Source organism: Centruroides vittatus, unplaced genomic scaffold, assembly GCF_030686945.1.
Source record: "Centruroides vittatus isolate TY-2023 unplaced genomic scaffold, ASM3068694v2 contig_388, whole genome shotgun sequence".
NCBI lineage: Eukaryota > Metazoa > Arthropoda > Arachnida > Scorpiones > Buthidae > Centruroides > Centruroides vittatus.
Genome location: NW_027122204.1, coordinates 1,196,651 through 1,218,533, shown reverse-complemented (window position 1 = coordinate 1,218,533; position 21,883 = coordinate 1,196,651). Strand labels below are relative to the sequence as shown.

The following is a 21,883-nucleotide window of genomic DNA, read 5'->3' as shown; positions in this document are numbered from 1 at the left end:
AGATAAGATGTCTGAATTTCGTAGTATATTTCTCATCTATCTTAAATTTAATGTAGACCTAATTCATTGTTAGTGTTATACAAATATTTTGACTAAAAATATATCTGTCCCCAACACTTTATGTTAGTATGCTACAGTGTTTGTAACGCATTAAATTACTTGCCTCCAAATTTTGTATTTTTAACAGAATGTCTCAAGTTGCAAGTTAGTAATTTGTATAAAGTGGAGCAAAACAAAGTATATTTTACCGCACACGCTTCGAAGCAGTGTATGAAGCGTTGAGAAAACCGAAACCGAAACATAATAGCTTAATTGTTTTGGTTTTGATGTTGCATTATACCAGGGGTGGGCAAGCAAGAGTTCAGTGGGAGCGAAAATGTAGGTTTTGCAAAATGCATGAGAGCCGCAGTTCTGTATTGTCGTGGTGGATAGTATGGTAAGGCGCGCGATTTTATTATATAATATAATATAATATAAAACAAATATTGAATTTTCTTAATAAACATATTTTCACAAAATTATAAAAATAAAATTGTAAAAATAATAATAAAAAACAGAAAGTAACACTTTCAGCAAGAGCTGCATGTAACTCAAAAAGAGCCTCATTTGCCCATGTGGGAACGCCGGGAGGTAGGACGGAGTCGTACCTCCTTTTTCTTCGACGAACAGGTCGGCAAGACGCACCCCACTGTCAAGGATGGCTAAATTTTTATGATATCCCGACTCTTCGAAATTGGGTAATTAATTGTCAGGTCGAGTGGAGGAAGTGTGTGGGTTCGTCGATAAGTTTAAGGCGATATTCGAAATAACTGAACCATAATGAAAACAAACAACGATTTATTCAGACGAATAAACAAATACAGAAAATCCAACGCGTCCAGTTCCTAACCGCGGGAGAAAGAGTTTACAAATTTAGGAGTCATACCTCTTCCTAGGGTATATCGGTTGTAATCGAAGTACTAATCGTCTCGGTTTTCCGGTCGTGGGGGTAAGCAGGAGGATCGGTCGAAGCGGCTGGTCGTCGGCGGGCTTCGGTGACTTCGGGTTTCGGTCCTCGATTCTCGGGACAGATCCAACGGGTCGGGCGTCTTATGCGGACCTTCAGCGACCCCGTTATCAGCCTTTTCCCCCCTTATATACTACAGGTCACGTTATCTTCGATCACCAATCGCGATAGTGGGTGAATCGCTGATGATTCGACCTCCGTGACTCAGTTTGGATCCGGAGGGAAAGGAAGTGCGTTTCGACGGTGGAAGGCTGCACATCCTTACAATTTCGACAGTTTCTCCACTTTCTCACGAGGGGATTTTAACAATAAAAAAAAATTTGGGGCCGGGTTAAACCCGGTCCTCACACCCATGTATGCATTATACGTTCATACACAAATAATTATTTATACAATAGAATGATTTTCGAATCAATAAAACAAAGTAAACTGTTATAAAGTACAATTTATTTATTTTCTTAAGCACAAATATAAAAGTTACAAAGTAATTTATTCCATCTACTGTAAACTGTATTCAATAATTAACGATTTTAGATGCCATACATGTTTTATCACATTTTTTTCTAATCTTAAACTATTTATTTTAAAAACGATAAGGTTCTAGCTTTGAATGAGTGGAATGGTTATCTCTTAGGGGTTATTTATCTGTTAACATGCGTATTATCAAAAAATAACCTCTCTGCCTATTATTTTTATTTTGCAATATCAAAACCAAACCAGAACCAGGCCATTAAGTTTCGGATTCAATTTCGAACTTCTCAACTGCTTACTCAGCTTGAAAGCGTATATAACACAGGTTTACTCTGCTTCGTTCTACATCCACTCTACATAGAAAGTGAGACATTATATCAATAATGCAAAATTTGGAGGTAAGTAATTTAATGCTTTAGAAACATTATAACATACTAACATAAAATATTGAAGACAGATTTATTTTATAGTCAAAATATTTCTATAGGCCTAATGCTAACAATCAATTACAGTAATTGTATGATACATAGAAAATTTAAAGTCTCGTGAAATTTGGACACTTCATCGTTCTTCTGATTTTGTCCTTTTTGTCCATTTTTGGTCGCGTGTTCCTCTATCCCTATTTACTCTATATTAAATTGACCTCGTTTAAAGCTGTTTCGTTTAGCGCTTTGTCATCTAGGAACGCATCTCCCGCGTTAAGCGGGGTCTTACAGTATCAGATTTATTTTAAAATGTTAGTGTGAGAAGCCGAGGGCACAGGGGAATCCCCTAGATACCACTTACACGAACGATAGCGGCTTCCAATCAGGAACTAACACCAGTTAGGGTAATTATTAGTGATGTAACGAATAGTATATTCGGCCTCAGCCGAATACCGAATATTCGGCTAGGAGCGTGGCCGAATACCAAATATTCGGCCAGGAGCGTGGCCGAATGGCCGAATATTCGGCCAAACTATTCGGCTTGATTAATGCACGTACGAAAATTGGCGCGCAAACCGCATTATCGCGCACCCTGCTCTCTATTGGCCCGCTGTCACTACGATTTTTTCTTCCAGTAGCTCTAAATTATTTTAATTAATTAATTAAATTATAATTATTAAAGTTAATATGAGATGAAGCCTAACATCTACCTCTAGTCCCAAACTGGTTTGTAATTTATGTAATAGCCGTAAATAGCCCGATATGATTCGACAGTTGTTGGTATTTAAATGTAAGTTATAACTTTTAAGTTATTTTATTTGCAATCGATCTTTTTAACTTTTTAATTAAGCACTAAAATTTTGTTTTTACTACGTATTTGTATACTGAATAGTACCCTAAGGATATACTTTAGTGGGGACATATGGTCTAGTTTTTCCCCAGTTGTGGAACAGTTCAAATATATTATTGAGGGTTTCTATTTGTGAAGTTTTGTGATATTTTGTTGCCATTGCTTTTGTCAATATTTTTAAAATTTAACATGAAAAATTGAACATGATGAGAATTTAACATGATTTTCAAATGTTATCTTTTGTATATAATGAGAAATGCTCATTCTTTGCTTTATATATAAAATAAATTATATATTAGTTACTCATCTTCTAGAAATAGATAAATAATTCTTTCATTAAATACGATAAGTTTCAATGAAACGTTTCGTAAATCATTTTAAAATATCTTAAAAAATATAAAAATATACGCGAATACGAATATAACATTAATGCCCGATACATTCTAACCTACATGCCATCAATTCCATAAGATATCGGGCTAGATAAACGCTATAATAATATTTAATTACGAAATAATTTAATACTAGAGTTAGATGCTATTTCTTATTAATTTTAATAATTATAATTTAATGTTCAGCATTAATAAAAGTTACCAAAATGATTAATTTACTGTGTTTTTGTAATTTCTTACTCCTGTTTTTAAGTATTCGGTATTCGGCGGAATAATGATTAAATATTCGGTATTCGGCGGAATAATGATTAAATATTCGGTATTCGGCCAAATAGTGATTTAAATATTCGGTATTCGGCCGAATAGCGAAAAATAGGCCGAATAGCGAAAAATAGGCCGAATAGGCCGAATACCGGATATTAACCGAATATTCGTTACATCACTAGTAATTATACACATCCTAGTTCGCGGATCTCATCAAATAATAAGTAGGAGGGCTCGTTAAACTATCGAGTGGGAAAGAGTAAGTCGATACGTTGTCCCTTTTTTGAGTGAGACCGGCAGACAGTTACATCTATAACAAGCATGCTGCTTGTTATAGATGTGGCTGTCTGCCGGCGTCACTCAAAGAAAACTCTAAATCTAATATATACATAATAATTATACAATAGGCGATTAAATGCAGTTAAATACAGTCATATAAAGTGGGGCGACAAAGGTTCCTTATGCAGCTCGCGATACGTGTGCTTTACTAATCTACGGACCTATTCTCGACGCGGAGAAAGAGTTTAGAAGTTTCTGTTAAAATACTTCAGAGAGTAAATGCTGATCACTGGCGACATAGGCGTATTATGGCGTTGTCGTGCTGACAAGTGTTCTCCTCGTTGCATCCCTTGGTCATATAGTAAATGTGTAGCTCAGGCGAGTCTTCTTGCCGCTTCTATGGGACAAACGCCCTTCCTTTAAGACTAACATAGCTTCTATGGAACTTCCTTAGGACAAACAGCGGGAACTCTAGCGTCTTGTCCTTTTATTGATTTAGCCTGGGAAACTGATCATGTGATCGGCAGTTGTTTGGAAACGACGATTGATTTCGCTGACGTTGACACTCGTTGAAACAATGGTGTTGCTTACTTTCCCTCCTTTTACAATCTGATGTTATTATTTTTCAACTGATTGTTAAAATTCTCATCCATTTGTTGACACAGAGGTAGTCTATATCTTCTGCTACGTTTTTCTAACGATCGCGACAGATGTTATGAAAAACATTTATTAAAAATGGAGTAAAATATCCTTAAAATCCTAGATATCACATTAGCGACAAATTTTTCTCATTAAATGCTTATTAATCACACGTCGTTTTTTTATATGTATAAGTAGAGATTCGATACACTTTTGTGTATATTGTATTTTATAAGAATATACTACAGGTATAATTGTAAAAAATATAATTGGTTAGTATTTTAAACAAATATCAAGCAATGGGATCGGTTATTGTATATTTAAAAAACAATAATCTTTAAAAAATTGTAAAAATTCTTTAAAAATAAACGAGTTTCTAAAATTAACTCTTTTCTATCCGACTTCGAAAGAGCTAAGAACTGAGATGGACACCGTGGAATTCCACGGTGTCCATCTCAGTTCTTAGCTCTTTCGAAGTCGGATAGAAAAGGGTTAGTATTTTATATAAATTATGTTATTGTTTGACACTTGCGGATCGCAGTGCTGCCATCTTCTGAACAGTTAGTCAAAACAACGTCCAGAAGCTCCCTGAATTTATTGCGGACAGAGGAAACATCCGCGACCGGGCCTTAGCCCTCGCGGCGACCAACGCAGATAGACACGCCGTCTAGGAAAAACTCTTAAACTAACAAAACTATCCTAAAAATTACCTAACTGATACGAAAAACACAGGAAAAACAGAAAATCACAAAAATACTGATTGCAGTATCACCAGAAAAACACGAATAACTCGCAAACGAAAGAACACGGGGCGATGAAACTAGCGAGGTTGCGGCCGAAGTTATCAACGCGAAAACGTGAATTTCAGGCATTCAGAGCCACTATCCTGTAAGCCTAGAAGTATGACAATGGCGTTTGGAACGTCAAGCATGATTACGTTGACATTCCAAACTCCACGTTGGAACTACAGCGCGCTTCTAGGTTTGCAGGAAGACTCAACATCGCTATTAACGAAAAAAGCTAAACACCTAATAAACTAACTAATTACAAAAAAAAAAACTAGCTAGGATAAAGCAAACCAAAGAAAATACGACTAACTATTTGACTATTAAACTATTTGACGAAAATCCTACAACATTCAATTATCCTAAATACCTGTACTATTTTTTTATTTTAGATGTCCTGGCAATCAGATGATTTGAACATAAAAGAAAGATTGTCACATCTTATGACATCTAGACAAATGTCTGACGTCACTTTAATTGTTGGCCAAGAAAAAAAAAATTTTCCGACCCACTCTCTGCTTCTCTCTATATACAGTGAGGTGTTTCATGCAATGTTCTATGGTTCTATGGCAGAGAAGAGAAAACATGTTGCCTTGCCTGATGATGATGTTAAAGCATTTTGTGTTTTCATAAAGTAAGTTATACTAAGCTTTTACGAAGTATTTTATTAATTATAGAAATGCCATTTCATTGTTATAAATAAGCTATCAAATTATTATTATTATACATATTAAAATTAAAGTTTCTTAGATGCTTTTTTTATTGTTTATTTAATACTTTTTCTCAAAGTTGTTTTTTGAAATTTAAAATCTTTAACACATTTTCATTATTGTCAGTGCTTCTTGGCTGTATTTTGGCTGTTTTATGGCATTAGCTTACAGTTTTAACACTTAGAACACAAAAGATATCCCGATTATAAGTTAGATAATATCAAACTAATTAGCATTAAATAAGAAATGTGTTGCTTTTTTCACAAAAACACCAAATTAAAAATATTGGTAATAAATAGTCCGTATTATTTTGACATAAAGTATTTTGAGTTTATAAAATAAGGCGACTAGTACAAGAGCGGTCTGTACCTAAGACGATCGAATGGAAACCTTATTTTTCGCCTTTTAGCATTGTGGTAAACAGTGCTAAACAGCGAAATAGGAAACAGCAGAAATATTTTCAGTGTGTATTATATCATCTGATCAGTTCAAATATTTTATCAAATTGTATTATATCGACAAATCCAGTCTTGATAAATTTGTTTATTTCTATTACTTATAAAATCATTTCATTTTTAAAGTATTGCAGCGAAGCATAAAAATAGATCATGTGTTAAATAATTCGAGGATTTTAACATAGTTCTCAAAGAGAAATGGTAAAATTAAACTAAATAAACTTTAATCAGTGTTAAAACTTTACTAGAAATAAAAATCTTTCAACATTCAATTTCTAATGTATAACGAATCTATTAAAGTAAATTATTACTTTTCAGTTATATATATACAGATGAAGTGAAATTACATTCAGTAGATGAAGCCATTCGTTCGTTACATTTTGCTGAAAAATACATGGTAACGCGTATGAAGAAGCAATGTTCGTCATATCTTACAAATAATATATCGTTAAATACTGTTCTCGAAATATACGAAACAGCAGCCTTACTTCAACAAAATGAATTAACAACGAAATGTTGGAATTATATAACTGAAAACGCGTCAGAAATTATTAAGCAAGATAACATTAAAAATGTGAAATATGAAACTATTTTGAAGATTGTATCCGAAGATTGTTTAGCGTTGAAATCGGAAATAGATATGTATGACGCCGTCATAAAGTGGGGTAAAGAAAGCTTCCAAGATCAATCTCCTGAGGATCTTCGAAAACAATTAGAGCCTTTGTTGGGTCAGATCAGATTTTTAAGCATGACCTCTGCAGAGTTTGCAGAATCTCCGTGCCAAGATGGCATCCTTACTAAGGACGAACAGATCGACATATTTAGAGAAATTGCTACCAAAAAGAATTATGAAAGTAACAACATACATGATCAATGGAGAAAGCCACGAAAGATAATTGCTACATTTAGCACCAATCCAGCTCCACCGATACTTCATCGTAATACAAACATGGGGTATTTACACGGTAGGAGCCGCTATTATTTCTAAATATAGAAGACGAAAAGAAGCAGGAGCGCTGGAGGCAACGGTGATCATAGTGAAAAGTTGTGGTCACTGATAGTCTTTCACTTTCCTCTGTTAAACGGGTAAGAAAAAACATTGTGTTTAATGGTTTCCAGATGTTGGGAACAATGCACGGTAAGGACAAACTGTGAGGTTCATAGAAAAGTTTTCTTAAGAAGATTTCTAAGCCTTTCTCACACAATGGGTTACTGGGCGTTGGCGTACGGTTGGGTATAACTTTATGAAAGAAAGGGGATCGAAATACTTAGGTAATCACTGATATAGATGATCAATCGTGAAAGCCAAGAAAGATAATTCTATGCTGTTAGTAATGTTCATATATCGACATATGTTAATCAAAATGTTAATCCAACAGTAGCGTGCCGTCCATGGAAGTATGTATGCCCCACTTCTCTTGTTTTTTTTTCAAAAATATAAATATATATTGTGCGATTATTTTCATATTTTAAACGTACTTTGAATTAATTAAAATTAATATTTTATTACAACTGCATTATGTATCTTATTACTAATTTCTCTGCTACATGTGAAAAAAATGCCAAGATTGCTATTGTATATCTATCTATACATATAATCGAGACGCGTTGATAATAATAGTAGTAATAATAATCAGTGTAGAGCCCAAACGGTTAGGAGTTGAAAGTTGACATTTGGTACACAGTTAGGGTAAGTCACGAGAACGCACACTAACAAGGGATTTTTCGAAATTCCTCCCCACAGGGGAGAGGGACAAGATTAAGGCTTAACACTTCCATCAACAATGGAAAGTGTCAAGTAACAATGGAAGTGTCAAGTAACAATGGAAGTGTTAAGTAACAATGGAAATGCCAACAATGGAAGTGTCAACAATAGAAGTGTTACGTAACAATGGAATTGTTAAGAGAAAGCGACGTGCAAGACGCAGATGCAGTTTTTTCGTTTTTGCAAAAAATCGAACATATTTTTAGACCCATTTAAAAATCCTGTAATTAGTCTGGGTACAGGGGGACCTAATTCTTGCATTCTGTGAAAATGAGTAAGATTGACTATAACGTAATAATCTTAATTTTCGCTAAAACGGTTAGGAGTTGAAAGTTGAAATTTGGTACACAGTTAGGGTACCAAATTTAAGTACCAAAGTGTTAAGTCACAATGGAAGTGTTAAGTAACAATGGAGAACAAGAGAAAGCGACGTGCAAGATTTACGGGCTCTGGAAAAAAAAGAAAAAAGAAAAAGGGTAATATGTTAGAACACATTCGATTTTCAAATTTAAACAGATTAGTTCGGTTTTTCTCGACTTTTCTTCTTTAGAACATTCGACGAAAATCGAACGATGTAATCAGAACACGTCGTGAAGATCGAACAATATTAGAACATTCGATTTTCAAATTCGACCTTTTTTTAGAAATACTTAGTTCGTTGATGAAATTACTCTTTTTTCTTTTGTGACTATAACGTAATAATCTCAATCTTCGCTATCGTTACTTTTGCCCGAGCAACGCCGGGCCTACCTGCTAGTTCGAATATAAATTCGTATATGCATACAGTATTCCCAATGGAAGCGCTGTATTGTCGAATACGGGACAACTTCCACGACGAACATATTTGAAACGCGTAAAGCAGCCAGATTATACCTCACGCAGTTTAGCTCGTGGATCTACACTCCTAAATATCGTATAACGCTTCCAATGATTTTATCCTGGGCCGGCACAGCTTCATTATCATCAAATTCCCTATCAGAATTCAGTTGAGAAATTGTTTTTATCGCTAACACTTTAATTTTTCAAAAAATCCATTCATTTCAATTGAAAAGTTCTTTACATTTCATAAACCTGATGCAATAGAGTAAAAGTTAAAAACAAACAAAAGAAGTGGCCGGATACCCGAGCGGTCAAGGTGGCAGCTTACCGCTCTGGGGGACCCGGGATTGAATCCGAATGGGTCGAATAATCCCTAGGAATTTTTCGGGGAGTGGTCCGTTCGGATATGTCGGGCCCCGTCCCTCACCACCCGGTCGCCCTATCGCCCTATTGTGGGCCTGGCCGAACCCATAATGGGCCTTCTGTAAGAGGCCCTCTTAGTGCCCACAGGGCGGAAAGAGTTAAAAAATAAAAAAATAAAAATAATTTGGTTGGTAATAATTATGGTTATTTATTAGAATAGGTTAGGTTAGGTTAGAACGTGCCTCCCCGCTGTTTTCTTTCTTCTGTGTCCTTGAATCAGAGACGAGCCGCAATTTTGGAACCATAGGTAACATTAACCAAATTTTCTTTCATCCATATCTCTCCAGAGACAAAGAGATCGGACACGAATCTGATGAGATCAGAGATCGATATCACATTTTTTATTTGCAAATTGTTTGTACTTTGCGAATGTTCGTACAAATTGTCCTCCTTGTGTTGACAAAGACAATTTGTCAAGATGGGGTGCCACCCGAGAGGACTTTCTATGATAAACTAACCTTATTTAGGTGTTACATCAGCGAAGAAACCCACCAGTAGTGATTGGTGATTTTGTCCATTTATGGACCATTCACGAAAAAACAAAAACCAGATACTGTTTCGATTACAGTTGATAAGCATTTTCATAAAATCTTATTTTTACATACCTTTGACTAGTCAACTAAATAACCGGTGATAAAAGGAAACGTGGATCGACGATTAATCTGTGGCATTCGCTATTAAAATAACTGTTTTAAAGCGACGTCACAGTCACGCATTGAGGTTGTACACAATGAGTTTGGAGCAGTTTGTTTATGATTTATAAATAATAAAAATGTATTGAAATTTCTTTGTTAAAAGCATTAGAAAATTATTGGCACAAATCGTGTTCTAATTAAATAAAATAAAGCAAACTTCTGCTAAGTATTACAGTGTTCATTCCATAGTTATTAATAGTAAAAATTTTCTAAGCTAATTTATCAAACTTTGATTATTAGAACTTTGTCCCTTGACAATTAATGTTACGGATATAGGAAGTTAGATTGAGGGAATACAGATTAAATAAATAGAAAATCGAAATCAAAAAGGTAACAAAATTTACAAACATTATAGACAATACACCGCATTATATTAATACACCGTCGATAGACAATAGTATATTAACATAGAGAGTACGTTGAAAGAAAATCAAGATTTATAGAATTTACAGTATGTATTTAATACATTGATTAAGAAAAAAAAAATTGAAGACTAAATACAAAAAATTATTATGTAGTTTTTTAAACGATGCCAGAGAATCTAATAAACAATATTCATGTGTAAGAGGAGAAGAGCCTGTAAAAAAGCTAGCGTAACTTCTCAGGCCAAACTTGGAAAATTTTGTGTTGTGCCATCTGTTATGAGATTCTATTAAGAAACTTTTCATATTATTAATTATTATAAAATGGGGGAAAAAGCTTAATTTTGATGGTAGAGATGAGTTTTATTTAAAATATATACATATTGAATGCAAATAAGGAGTAAAATCTTCATTAAGTGTCCGACTCCACTCGACGTATGACACACGACTTCCTTCTATCTCCCTCAGTGGCGTAGCGTAGTGGAGGCGGTAGGGGCGGCCCGCCCCGGGCGGCACTTATAGGGGGCGGCAAAATTTCACAATAAATATTAATATCTTGTAAAAATACCTAAATAAGGGGGCGGCGAAATTTTCCTCCGCCCCGGGCGGCTGACACCCACGCTACGCCACTGATCTTCCCATCCTCGACCTTTAATATTTTTACAAAATGAATTAAACATAAATTTTAAGTTAAAAAGCTTTATTACAATACATTTTGTTTTAATACATACAAGAAAAAATGTAAGCACAGAGAAAATAAAAAACTAGAAAAAAGCATACTTAGTATTACAGCGTAAATTTATATTAAAAACATTATCTAAATATTAAAGATTTGAAACAATTAAATGTTTTAATATGAAAAGTAAATTCGTTTTGCGATTCTTATCATTGTAAAAAGAAATGGCAGCTAAATTGCAGTTGATTTAATCATATTAATTATATAATAATATATTTAATTACAAATTAGTGTATAAAATAGCGAATAGCATTGTATTTATTGCTTACACTAAATACTAATATTAATCAATAATTAATGTTATACATATATTAAAAAACTAGATCATTTGTATACCATACAAGCTCTAAAGCTGTAATTTGATCGTGGTTGATGTGTTATTATTATTTATCTTACACAATTGTATATGTACAGTACTTTTGTACTGTCCTACCCTGTATTGTTTTACTTTATCGTACAGTGAAACTGTACTTTTTGTATTTATTTTGCAGGTTCCTAGATTAACTTATCTTTTTTTCAAAAAGATTACAAATCTCTACAATGTATGGAACAACATAACATGGTTATTACTGATAAAGCTTACAAAATGGGTATTTTTTTACAGACTATGCAAAAATATAGATATATGGTATATGGATAAAATGACAGCCGTTCTTAAAATAGCTTATTAGTATACAGTATTACGATTTTATGCATTTTTCTACTCGGTCATCGTCATTTCGTGGTTAAGCCAGTGTTCAAGACCATTTTTCATGGCTAATTAGGGTGAACGGACAATAAACATCGATACAAATTAAACCAAACAAATGTAGATTTGAAAAGTTTTAAATAGTTGGAAAATTTTCGTTCTAACTGTTAAGGATTGTAAAGCTCAAGGGAGCTTTCGAGTTCCATATTTATTTTGGTGTACATCTTCTGAACTTTTCTCTCTGAAAACGTGTGTCTTACAATAAATGTAACTGTTAGAGAACGTGTCATCTCTCTTATTTCACATTCAACGTGGCACGGTAAAGGCCAAATCTCTCGAACACCCTTTCGTTTTCAATTCCTACAAAGTGTTGCTTGATGTACTGTCATTTTACCCCGTATTTAACGCGCGAAATTTGAATTACCTGGCAAAAAAGACTCCGATAAGCAAGTGCCTACCCCTTCCATTTAAGAAGAAACACCATACTAACGCTAAAATATTACTAAACACTATGCGAGAAAGGCAATAATGGAGTTAAAATGTCCAGCACGTTCAGTTCCGACTTTCAATCGATTTAATCTATGATCAAGACAACACATTTCACCACAATAGACAAATTCTACTTCTGTAAGTTTCGATTCGCTACTCATAACGATCTCACAAACTTCATCTTTACCTACGAAAATAGGAGATAATAATTTCAATGATAGTGCTCTATCACTCTCATCTAAACATAACGATATAGTGTTATTGGCATGAATATTTTTAGTTAAATTACTAATTTCTAATTTAGCTATCAAATTTCCCTTCCTGTAATCGACAGAATAATATTTTAAATTGAGTGTAACTCCACATACATAAAGATCGAATTCACTGGAATAAAAACGTTCTATAACACGTGGAAAATTCAGAGAAGAAATCCAAGTTTTTGAACACTTCGAAGACAATTTTAAGAAAGACTGTTTTATAATTTGTTCTGTATTAAAATCTACGAATTCGTCTAACTTTGTTAGTTTATTCATTTCGCTTTGGAGGAGCATTTCTTCAACTTTCTGAAGTAATTTTGTCGGTTTGTGTAATTGCAACATTGAAAATCCCCATTTCTTCAGCGCTGCATTTAAATCTGCTTCTGACTTGAAATTTGTTTCTGAAAAGAAATCCAAAACGTTTTCTTTACTTTTGCTTTCGCAGCAATTTTCCTCAAGGAATTTCGAGGCATCAAAATAATATTTAGGACGTCGATTCTTTATTGAAATATTCTGAAATTTATTCTTTTCAATTGGCTGAGAGTCTGCGCCGAAATCGAAGGAATGAGTTAAACGTTCTTCCAAGTTGTTCATTTTTCCAGCCGTTCTAATAATATAACAATTTGAATGGTCCACGTTTAGTTTTGTAGGAAGAGATTGTGTCAGAACTTCAGTGGATGTTTCCTCTACTTGTTTAGAACTTTCAGAACATTCCTTAAAGGTATCAATGGTAGGACTTTCAGAATATTCCTTAAAGGTATCACCATCTCTGTAGGAAGTATTTGAAGATTCATATTGATTAACTGAAGATTCCTGACGTGATTCTGGTGTCAACGATTGTGAAGCTTCATACAATTCAGCAATAATATCAGGAGGAACAGACTCTGCTAAAATTTTTACACATTTATCCTTCATTTCGATCGCTCCATATTCATGTGCAAACATTAAAACTGAAAGAGCTTCTTCTGGAGAATTTATTGCCAAATCTCCGGTATACACGTAGCTGGGAATAAATAAAAATAATGGTTTTTAATGTTTTACATTTTTCTAATTATAAAATATCATTAATAATATAATAACGATACAATCATATAGCCTATATCTCATCCAAATAAAATAAAGAACGTTTTGCACGAAATTTTTCTTTTAAAATTATATAATTGTTATACTAAAACCAAGTAAAGTGCTTACTTGAAAAATATACCAAAAGCCTTGACATTTACATTAGTTAAATGAATTTCTTTTGACGTCGTGGCCGAAGGACCCATAAACATGCTTTTGAATTTTTCGCTGAACAGAGACAAAAGAAGCTTGTGAGTCTGAAACGGTGTTTTTTTCTCTCCTACAGTTATTGTGACATCAGACATGTCCCTAGTGTATAGAAGACTTGCAACTTTCTTATGTAAATCGTTGCAATTCGATTGGTGAGCCATCTAAATAAAAGAAAATCCTTAATAAAATCATTTTAGGTAAATATATTATTCATTTTTAAAATAAGGCTGGCAAAGTATTTTAGGAAAAGAGCAATTTTTCAAACTGTCAATAGAAATCGAAGGCTGCGTAAATAAAAAATACGTTTTAAATACAACACAATTGTAGTTTTTCCAGCTGTTTCTGCCCGATGAACATTTATAGGGCCCCTTCGTTTATAAGTGCCGTATAAACGAAGTACCTGAAGATAGGTATGTCTCTATTCAATAGAATAAAAATTAATTTGTTAAAAGGACCATCCTGGGTCAAGTGCCAAGTCCCATTCACTCACCTGTCAGGTGTGAGGGGCTGTCAACTATATAAGATCTTGCAGAAATCCAAGGAACTCGATCTTGGACTCAGACACACTCTCAGATTCAACATGTCACTCATGTACAAACCAATCAGACTGTTTCTGCTACATTTGTGGAGAATCGAATTTGAAATCGCAACGAAAATCAGTAAAAAAAGCGTGCCATCGTTATTTCGGCTGTAAGGTGGAAGATCAAGGCAAAACCTGGACTCCTAAAATATGCTGCAATTCATGCACGTGGATACTGACTGGTTGGTTGAAGGGCACACACAAATCAATGTCTTATGCTGTCCTTATGGTCTAGAGGGAATTTAGAATCACATCGATGATTGTCACTTTTCCATGACTGACATCAAGGGCTTTACAGGAAAAGGCAAGACACAATATCCCAACTGTCATCTGCGCTTCGACCACTGTTCCATAATGTGCAGTGTCGGTTCCATCTTTGAATTTCACGAAAAATTCAGAAGAGGAATCCGATCCTGAACACGCCTCATCAAAACGACAATCAAGTTGTGATTAGAACCTATCATGGAATCCCACAGAGAGCCACAACTCATCAGTCAGTCTCAGTTGAATGATCTGATTCGTGATTTGGATCTTTGTAAAAAGAAAGGCTCAACTACTTGCATCATGTCTCCATCGATAGAAACTTTTGGAAAAAGAATCTAAGGTGTCCCGTTACAGAAAAAAGAAATCAGGAAATGTTAATCTTTTCAATGGGGAACAATTTCTTCTTTTGTGATGATATACCTCATTTGTTGGAGGAGCTTCAGCTGCCATAGAATCCTGCGGAGTGGAAACTTTTTATTGACTCGTCAAAGTTCAGCTTTAAAAGAGTTTTGCTCCACAATGCCAACAAACATCCGTCCGTTTTGAACGCTCATGCTGTTCACATGAAAGAAACTTACGACAACACGAAGGTAATGCTGGACAAGATAAAACACAATGAGCATAAGTGGAATGTGCATGCTGACTTCAAAGTTGTTGCAATGCTTTCAGATCTTTAAGGAGAATACACTAAATTCTGCTGTTTTATATGTGACAGTCGAACAAGAACCACTCATTATTTGGTTAAAAAAGTGGCCCGATCGCGCATCAAACGTACAAGGTCAGAAGAATATTGTTTTTCCTGCTCTAGTGGAGAAAACCAAAATCCTCTTACCTCCTCTTCATATCAAGCTTGATTTGATGAAAAAATTTGTGAAAGGTATGAACAGAGAAGAAGGCTTTGCTTACCTAAAGCAAAAGTTTTTTCATCTCAGCGATGCGAAAGTAAAAAAGAGAATTTTTGTTGGTCAAGTAAGACACTTTTTGAAGGATTCTAGTTTTAAGGAAAAACTTAACCCAGCGAAAAGGCAGCGTGGGACGCATTCAAAAACGTGAGCAAGAATTTCTTTGGAAATGTACGATCTAACAACTATGAGGGAATCGTGAACTTGATAACGTCCTACCAAACACTGGGTTGTAATATGTCACTTAAGGTACAGTACATTTCCTGCATTCCCATTTAGATTTTTTCCGGTCAGTCTAGAAGCTGCTTTTGATAAACATGGAGAAAAATTTCACCAGACTCTTTCTCAAATGGAAAAGCGGTATAGAGGGAGGCGAAACGAGAACTTGTTAGCGAATTACTGTTGGACAGTACAGCCAGAGACTTTAGAAAAATATAAAAGAAAGAAAACATGTCATTAAGTATTTCAGTTTATAAGAGTATAGAATTATGAAAAAGAAGTAATTAACATAAATTTATTTGTATCTAAGTAATCAGTTAGCAATGTATAACGAGTTTTATAAAATAATTTTAAATGCTAATAACCAGTGGTGATATTCAGCGGGTTCGCACAGGTTCGGCCGAACCCGTTGGTAAAATTTTCAGTTTCCCGAACCTTGTTAAACACACGGAACATTTCTCAGTAGTTTTGTTTTTGTTTTCTTTTTTAATATATTAAAATATACGTATTATACTTCGTAATACTACTAAACTAGAGCCTTATACCCCGTTCGCACCGAGCATTTCAATCTAGATTGTGACTATGTCTTGGTGCGATCTCTCTCTACCGTTTCAATCTCGACCGAAACGAGGTTTAATCGCGATCGATTCAAGAGAGTTCTTGAAACTAGATCCAGTCATAAAAGAGATCCCACAATCTCACGCGCGTGAGATAATACAAGATGGCTGTGGAAGACGTGTCGGGCTATGGACAGCGATATATAAAGGATATTGTATTACGAGAGATGATGACATCTGTCTACTATGAGTAGTGCCATCCGGGGTGAAAAATTTCTTTGATATCGCAAGAAAAGGTATTGTATTTATTTCTAACCAAAACTTCCATTTCGTTTGTCGGTGATTGTCAGGGAAAAATTTTCTGTTAGCGAACCCTTTGTTAACTATTTCGAATATCACCACTGCTAATAACCAGTAAAATCTTCATTAAGTAGTCTAATTTCACTCGAGATATGACAAGTCACTCCCATCTTCCCACCCCTCGACCTTTTAACCACCAAACTTTATCATTAATCCTTGTGACTTATTCGCTGGATTGTTATCTTAATGACTAAAAAATGACTTTATATTTCTTAGTTAACTAATTTAATTTTACTGTGTTAATAAAATAGGACAAGGGAAAATAGTAATGGGTGAAAACTTCACTCTTATAACACATAAACATCTATATACAGGCCGTTAAGAAATTAGATCGAAAAATTGATATGGGTGGTAGAGGGGGTCAACGTGAGTAATTTTCGTCTTATGAACTAAAGGTCGCCGCAACCCCTTTTACGGAAACAAGCTCTTAAAAAATGTTTGATATCCTAAAAAGCACGAGTGTAGTGTACAGTCATTGTCACGCGCCTTGTTTCCTAGTGTGTGAAGCCGAGGGCTAATAGGGGTGGTTCTCTAGAGACAGCTTAATCGGCAACGGTTTGACGATAACTGCTCACGTTGTCACTGGATGGCTTAATAGAAGGATGGGGAAGGGCAATGAGTAAGTCGATATGGTGTCCGTTATTCGAGTAACGACAGGCAGCCAGGTTTAACAAATATAACAAAAGTTTAATATATATCTAAATATTCGACTACAAACTAAACACGAAATACACCACTAAATCTACACGACTAAACAGCTGAGTACGTCGCTCGCGAGCTGCTTTCCCATCCTATCTACGTTTAATTAAAGAGAGAGAGTTTACATATGGGCTACAAAATACCTCTGAGAGAAAAACGTTGTCTTTTATGTCAGATGTTTCGACGAATTATTGATATTTTCTATCCGTTATCGGAGCTCGTCTCTCCTCATAATTTTATCATAATTGTTTTGACTAAGTTTATAAGTCCAAACATCGCAATAATTGTCCATTCAGAGGAATGTTGGATAGATTCGTTATCTTATCAATCGGTGAACGACCAGAAAGTTCCCCGTGGAGAGGCGGGTTTTTCCACTGTGTTTTCCCTTCGAATTATAATTACATTATTGGGCTAATTAGCTCAAATTAACCCATCTGAATCTTCACACTAGTATAGAAGTATTTGAAAACGCAGAGAGATGCAATTCAGTGAAAACTGGAATTACAGCAGAGAATGCTTATTAGTTATTATTTTGTAATAACTAATTGGGCTAAATTAATAACTAATTAATTTTTAATAACTTTTAATTGGGCTGCAATGTGAAAAACATGTAGATCTATAAATTCCCACTGTCTGTCTTTCCTTCATCTTCGAGAAAGGAGTTAGATACACGAAAGACGAGACCAGATATTTATATGTTAAATTTAAGTGCAATCACCAATAAAAAGACGTGGTCAGGCAAAATACTTCAGACTCTAGACTATGCTACATGAACTACTTTCTCGATTAATTAAATACCGAATGAAATCACCCGATATTATGAAACTTAATATAAATAAAGAGGAAATTCGGACAATCATAAAAGGAAATGTTTAATTTAATATCATTTTATTTTGATGTTTCGTTTATAAACTTTAAAACTGACATACACAAGTGTCGGACAGAGGCGATCTTAACGTACGATCTACAGCAGTGGCGTAGCTACGGTTTTCCGGGCCCGATGCGGAACCAGATTTGTGGGCCCCCTAAAAAGTTTTTCGGGTCTTTTTTCTTGTGATTTTCGGGCCCCATGGGCCTATCGCTTTCCAGGGGCCCGGTGCGGACCGCACCTACCGCACCCCCTAGTTACGCCACTGATCTGCAGCACCCCCTCGATACCAAAGCAATTAGTTTTGTTACTTTAAAATAAAAATATACAGTAAAATACCGCGTACTGCTTGTCTTCAATTAGAATTATTTTACTTGTCTAATCTTAAGGTGACATTTTCCGAAAGACAACACGTCTAGGTACCCCAATCCGTCTCGAGCAGCACCCGTATTTCAAAATCCAGGATGCACCCCAGACAAGTGTTGTGTTTTATTTAAATTACTTTCCTTTCTTACTTACCTACGAAATAACTTTCTACTTAATTATATTATTTATAAATTGATGTAAAAATATAATTAATTACTAAACACGTACTCTCGATTAATTAAATACCGAATGAAACAAGAGTTAATATACTAATATCTAAATAATGGAGTGAATAAGAATATTACCTCGTATACAGTTAGCTTGTAACTTTCTAACTATCAGGAAGTATTTGCTTGTAAAAATATACAAGGAAGAATACGTAATCGTCGAAAACGAAAGTATTTTCTATTGGCTAGATAACCACCACCTTCCGAAAAAGTAGCTTCGATTTCGAAATAAAAGCGGAAATTGCGTAATATATATTTAAGTATAGAAAAACTCGTACATTTATTTAACTTTTTTAATTGTTACTGTTCTTGTTTAAGTGTAGTCCGGTCGAATTTGACTCCTATTACATCGTGGATAAAAGTCTCCCATCCCATCCTGTCAGCAGTTTCTTTTATTCCATCCGTCTCATTGGCTTATTTCCATTTTGCCCAGCATAATTGCCTGCATATTGATTTTATTTTAGCTTGATCTTTGTCTCCAGACATCAATATAGTTTTATTTGACATATATAATTGTTGATTCTCTTTACTGTAAGTGGAATTTTATATGCAAAATTTTATAATATATATACTTTATTCGAACCATTTTAAAACGTATAAAACCCAGAAAAGTAATAAAATTTACATGTCGTACTTTAATTTATGTATATGTTACAGTCAAAACCCATTTTTAGTTAGAACGCGTTTTGTCTAGTTAAAACTAGTTTTAACTCAAATTCAGTTTTGACTAGCAGTAAATTCTAGTTTTAACTAGATAAAACGGGTTTTGTCTAGTTAATTTACTGCTGTACGTGTTTTGATTTTAGATAAAACTAATTTTAGCTACATAAATATGTTTGGGGGAAATAAATAAAGTTATGTATAGTGATTCGGGGGAAGATGCCTAACATTATGCTTATAAAGGAAATTATAGCGATAATTTGGGTTTTGGAGGCCTCTAACGAAAATATCATATTCTTAAGCACTTTGGAGTATATGAAAAATAACTGTATATTGTGTTTGCAATGACGACTTTTTCACTGCCTGGCATTTTAGGCATCTCACCCCAAGTATCCGGGTGAGATGCCAAATGCCATTAGGGTAAGAGACTAAATGTAATTGCATGAAATTAATTTTCGAATATCTTAACCAAATTTAATTTATTGCATATGTAGTATAAAGTACTTCATAGTAAGTATAACAGCGCAGTATAAGTATTGTTAAGTTTCCGCCCGTTCTAACGTGCTCTATAGATAGCTGAAAGCTTTTTTCAGTCCAAAAACCTTTTTGAGAAGTCCTTATATAATTTCTATGCATATCCTGCAATGAAACGAGAAAACAAAAATTTATTAAAAATAGGCATATTGGAATTCAATTAACAAAAAATAGGCATGTTACCCCATGAAAAATGTGGCATCTTTTCCATTTGTCGGGGTAAGATGCCTACGTTGTACGTGTTCTAGCATGTCTGATCGGAATCGGCGGTAGCTCACAATGGAAACTTTAGAACCTTAACTACATCACACATTAATTCTGCAATTTTTAATAAATTCTATTTTAACTTTTAGTTTTAAAATGATTCTAGAAACATTTCGCAACAAAAACTTCGTTCTTATCTGGCTTTTATTCTTCTCGGATGTAGAAAATGAGATAACGATAGCAAACTACAGCTTTCCGCACTCGATATTGGCCCAACGATTCATCATACAAACACATGACAATATCTGACGTCACCGTTTGAAAATATCAAAAAGTAGGCATCTTCCCCCGCTTACCATCTTACTCCGAATCACTCTATATGTTAGTCAAAACCAGTTTTTAGTCAGGATGCGTTTTAACTAGTTTATACTGAATGTCTTTGTTAAAACCCGTTTTGTCCAGTTAAAACTAGAATTTACTGCTAGTCAAAAATGAATTTGAGTTAAAACTAGTTTTAACAAAGACATCCAGTATAAACTAGTTTCATCTAGTTAAAACGCGTTCTGACTAAAACGGGTTTTGACTGCAACATATATATTTTGACGAATCGTTAGAACAACTGACGAAGTTTATCTAACGATTCGTTAAAGGTAAGTTTAACTTCCAATTATCTTAATACTGCTCTAAATGCATATTAATGCATTTAGAGATAATTGATAATTTGATTAATAATTGATAATTGATAAAGATAATTGGAAGTTGTTAAGATATTGTCTAAATACTGCTCTAAATGCATTAATATGCATTTAGAGCAGTATTAAGACAATAAAGTAAAGGATAGAGTAATTTATCCTCCATCTTATTTTTTAATAAGAATATTTTATACAGTTTCCGGATTATTGGGCTGCAATTTGAAAAGAATTGTAGACCATTTCTCACTGCGTCCATTCGCCTGTCTTTCCTTAATCTCGAGAACGGAGTTAGACAAAAGATAAGGCCAAATATCGAAACCCTATGGGCAGGAGGCCCCGATTAACTATATAAGAACTTCCAATGCAAACCGAAAGTCATGTTATTTCAACTCAAAACTTTTCTCCTGAAAGCAGTTAATATATGACTATTGTTAAAGGAAAAGAGGCAAACAGAGATAAACAGAGGCAAGACACTACAAATTTGAAGTGGAACCGATGTATTTTACTAAATTAAATTAATTAAAAATATGATTAAAAAAATTGCAGCCCGGCATTGTGACCATGTCACAATAAATAAATGCTGGTCATTTTTACTCTCCATTGTATTGTAAAAACCTGTTTTAAGTGGAAAAAAATCAGTACGGTGCTTCTCCGATTTACACAAATTTTGCCGTATCTTTTGGACGAGTAACGAGCAATTATTTATCGTAACATTGTCACAATGCCGGGCTACAATTTTGAATCACATTTTTTAAAATTCATTTCATTTAAAATACGTGCTCTCCACCTCAAATTAGTACTGTTTTGCTCCTGTACATCATACATTTCCTGTTAGCATGAGTCATGACGATCATTCAGGAGAAAATCTTTAAATTGAAATACAGTTTGTATTCTACAATATACTTGTGAGAAAAACCCCAAAAATTAAATAATTAGATAAAAATTGATAAACGTAATTATTTGTCTCCA

At 34.4% G+C, this 21,883-nt stretch overlaps 2 protein-coding genes across 2 annotated transcripts; one reads left to right on the top strand and one right to left on the bottom strand.

Moving 5' to 3' along the window:
- Positions 1–1,780: 1,780 nt before the first annotated feature.
- On the top strand, positions 1,781–7,264 carry LOC136975810 (BTB/POZ domain-containing protein 3-like). Its single transcript, XM_067270955.1, has 3 exons — positions 1,781–1,875; positions 5,504–5,745; positions 6,595–7,264. Exons 1-3 carry the CDS (start codon positions 1,861–1,863, stop codon positions 7,262–7,264), a joined length of 927 nt encoding a protein of 308 aa, XP_067127056.1. The 5' UTR covers positions 1,781–1,860.
- A 4,177-nt stretch (positions 7,265–11,441) lies between these two features.
- Positions 11,442–19,074, bottom strand: LOC136975766 (BTB/POZ domain-containing protein 1-like). The gene is made up of 3 exons (XM_067270859.1): positions 18,903–19,074; positions 13,702–13,943; positions 11,442–13,513 (listed from the first exon to the last, which is right to left on the bottom strand). The coding sequence occupies exons 2-3, from the start codon at positions 13,941–13,943 to the stop codon at positions 12,274–12,276; spliced, it is 1,482 nt and encodes a 493-aa protein (XP_067126960.1). The 5' UTR covers positions 18,903–19,074; the 3' UTR covers positions 11,442–12,273.
- Positions 19,075–21,883: the final 2,809 nt, after the last annotated feature.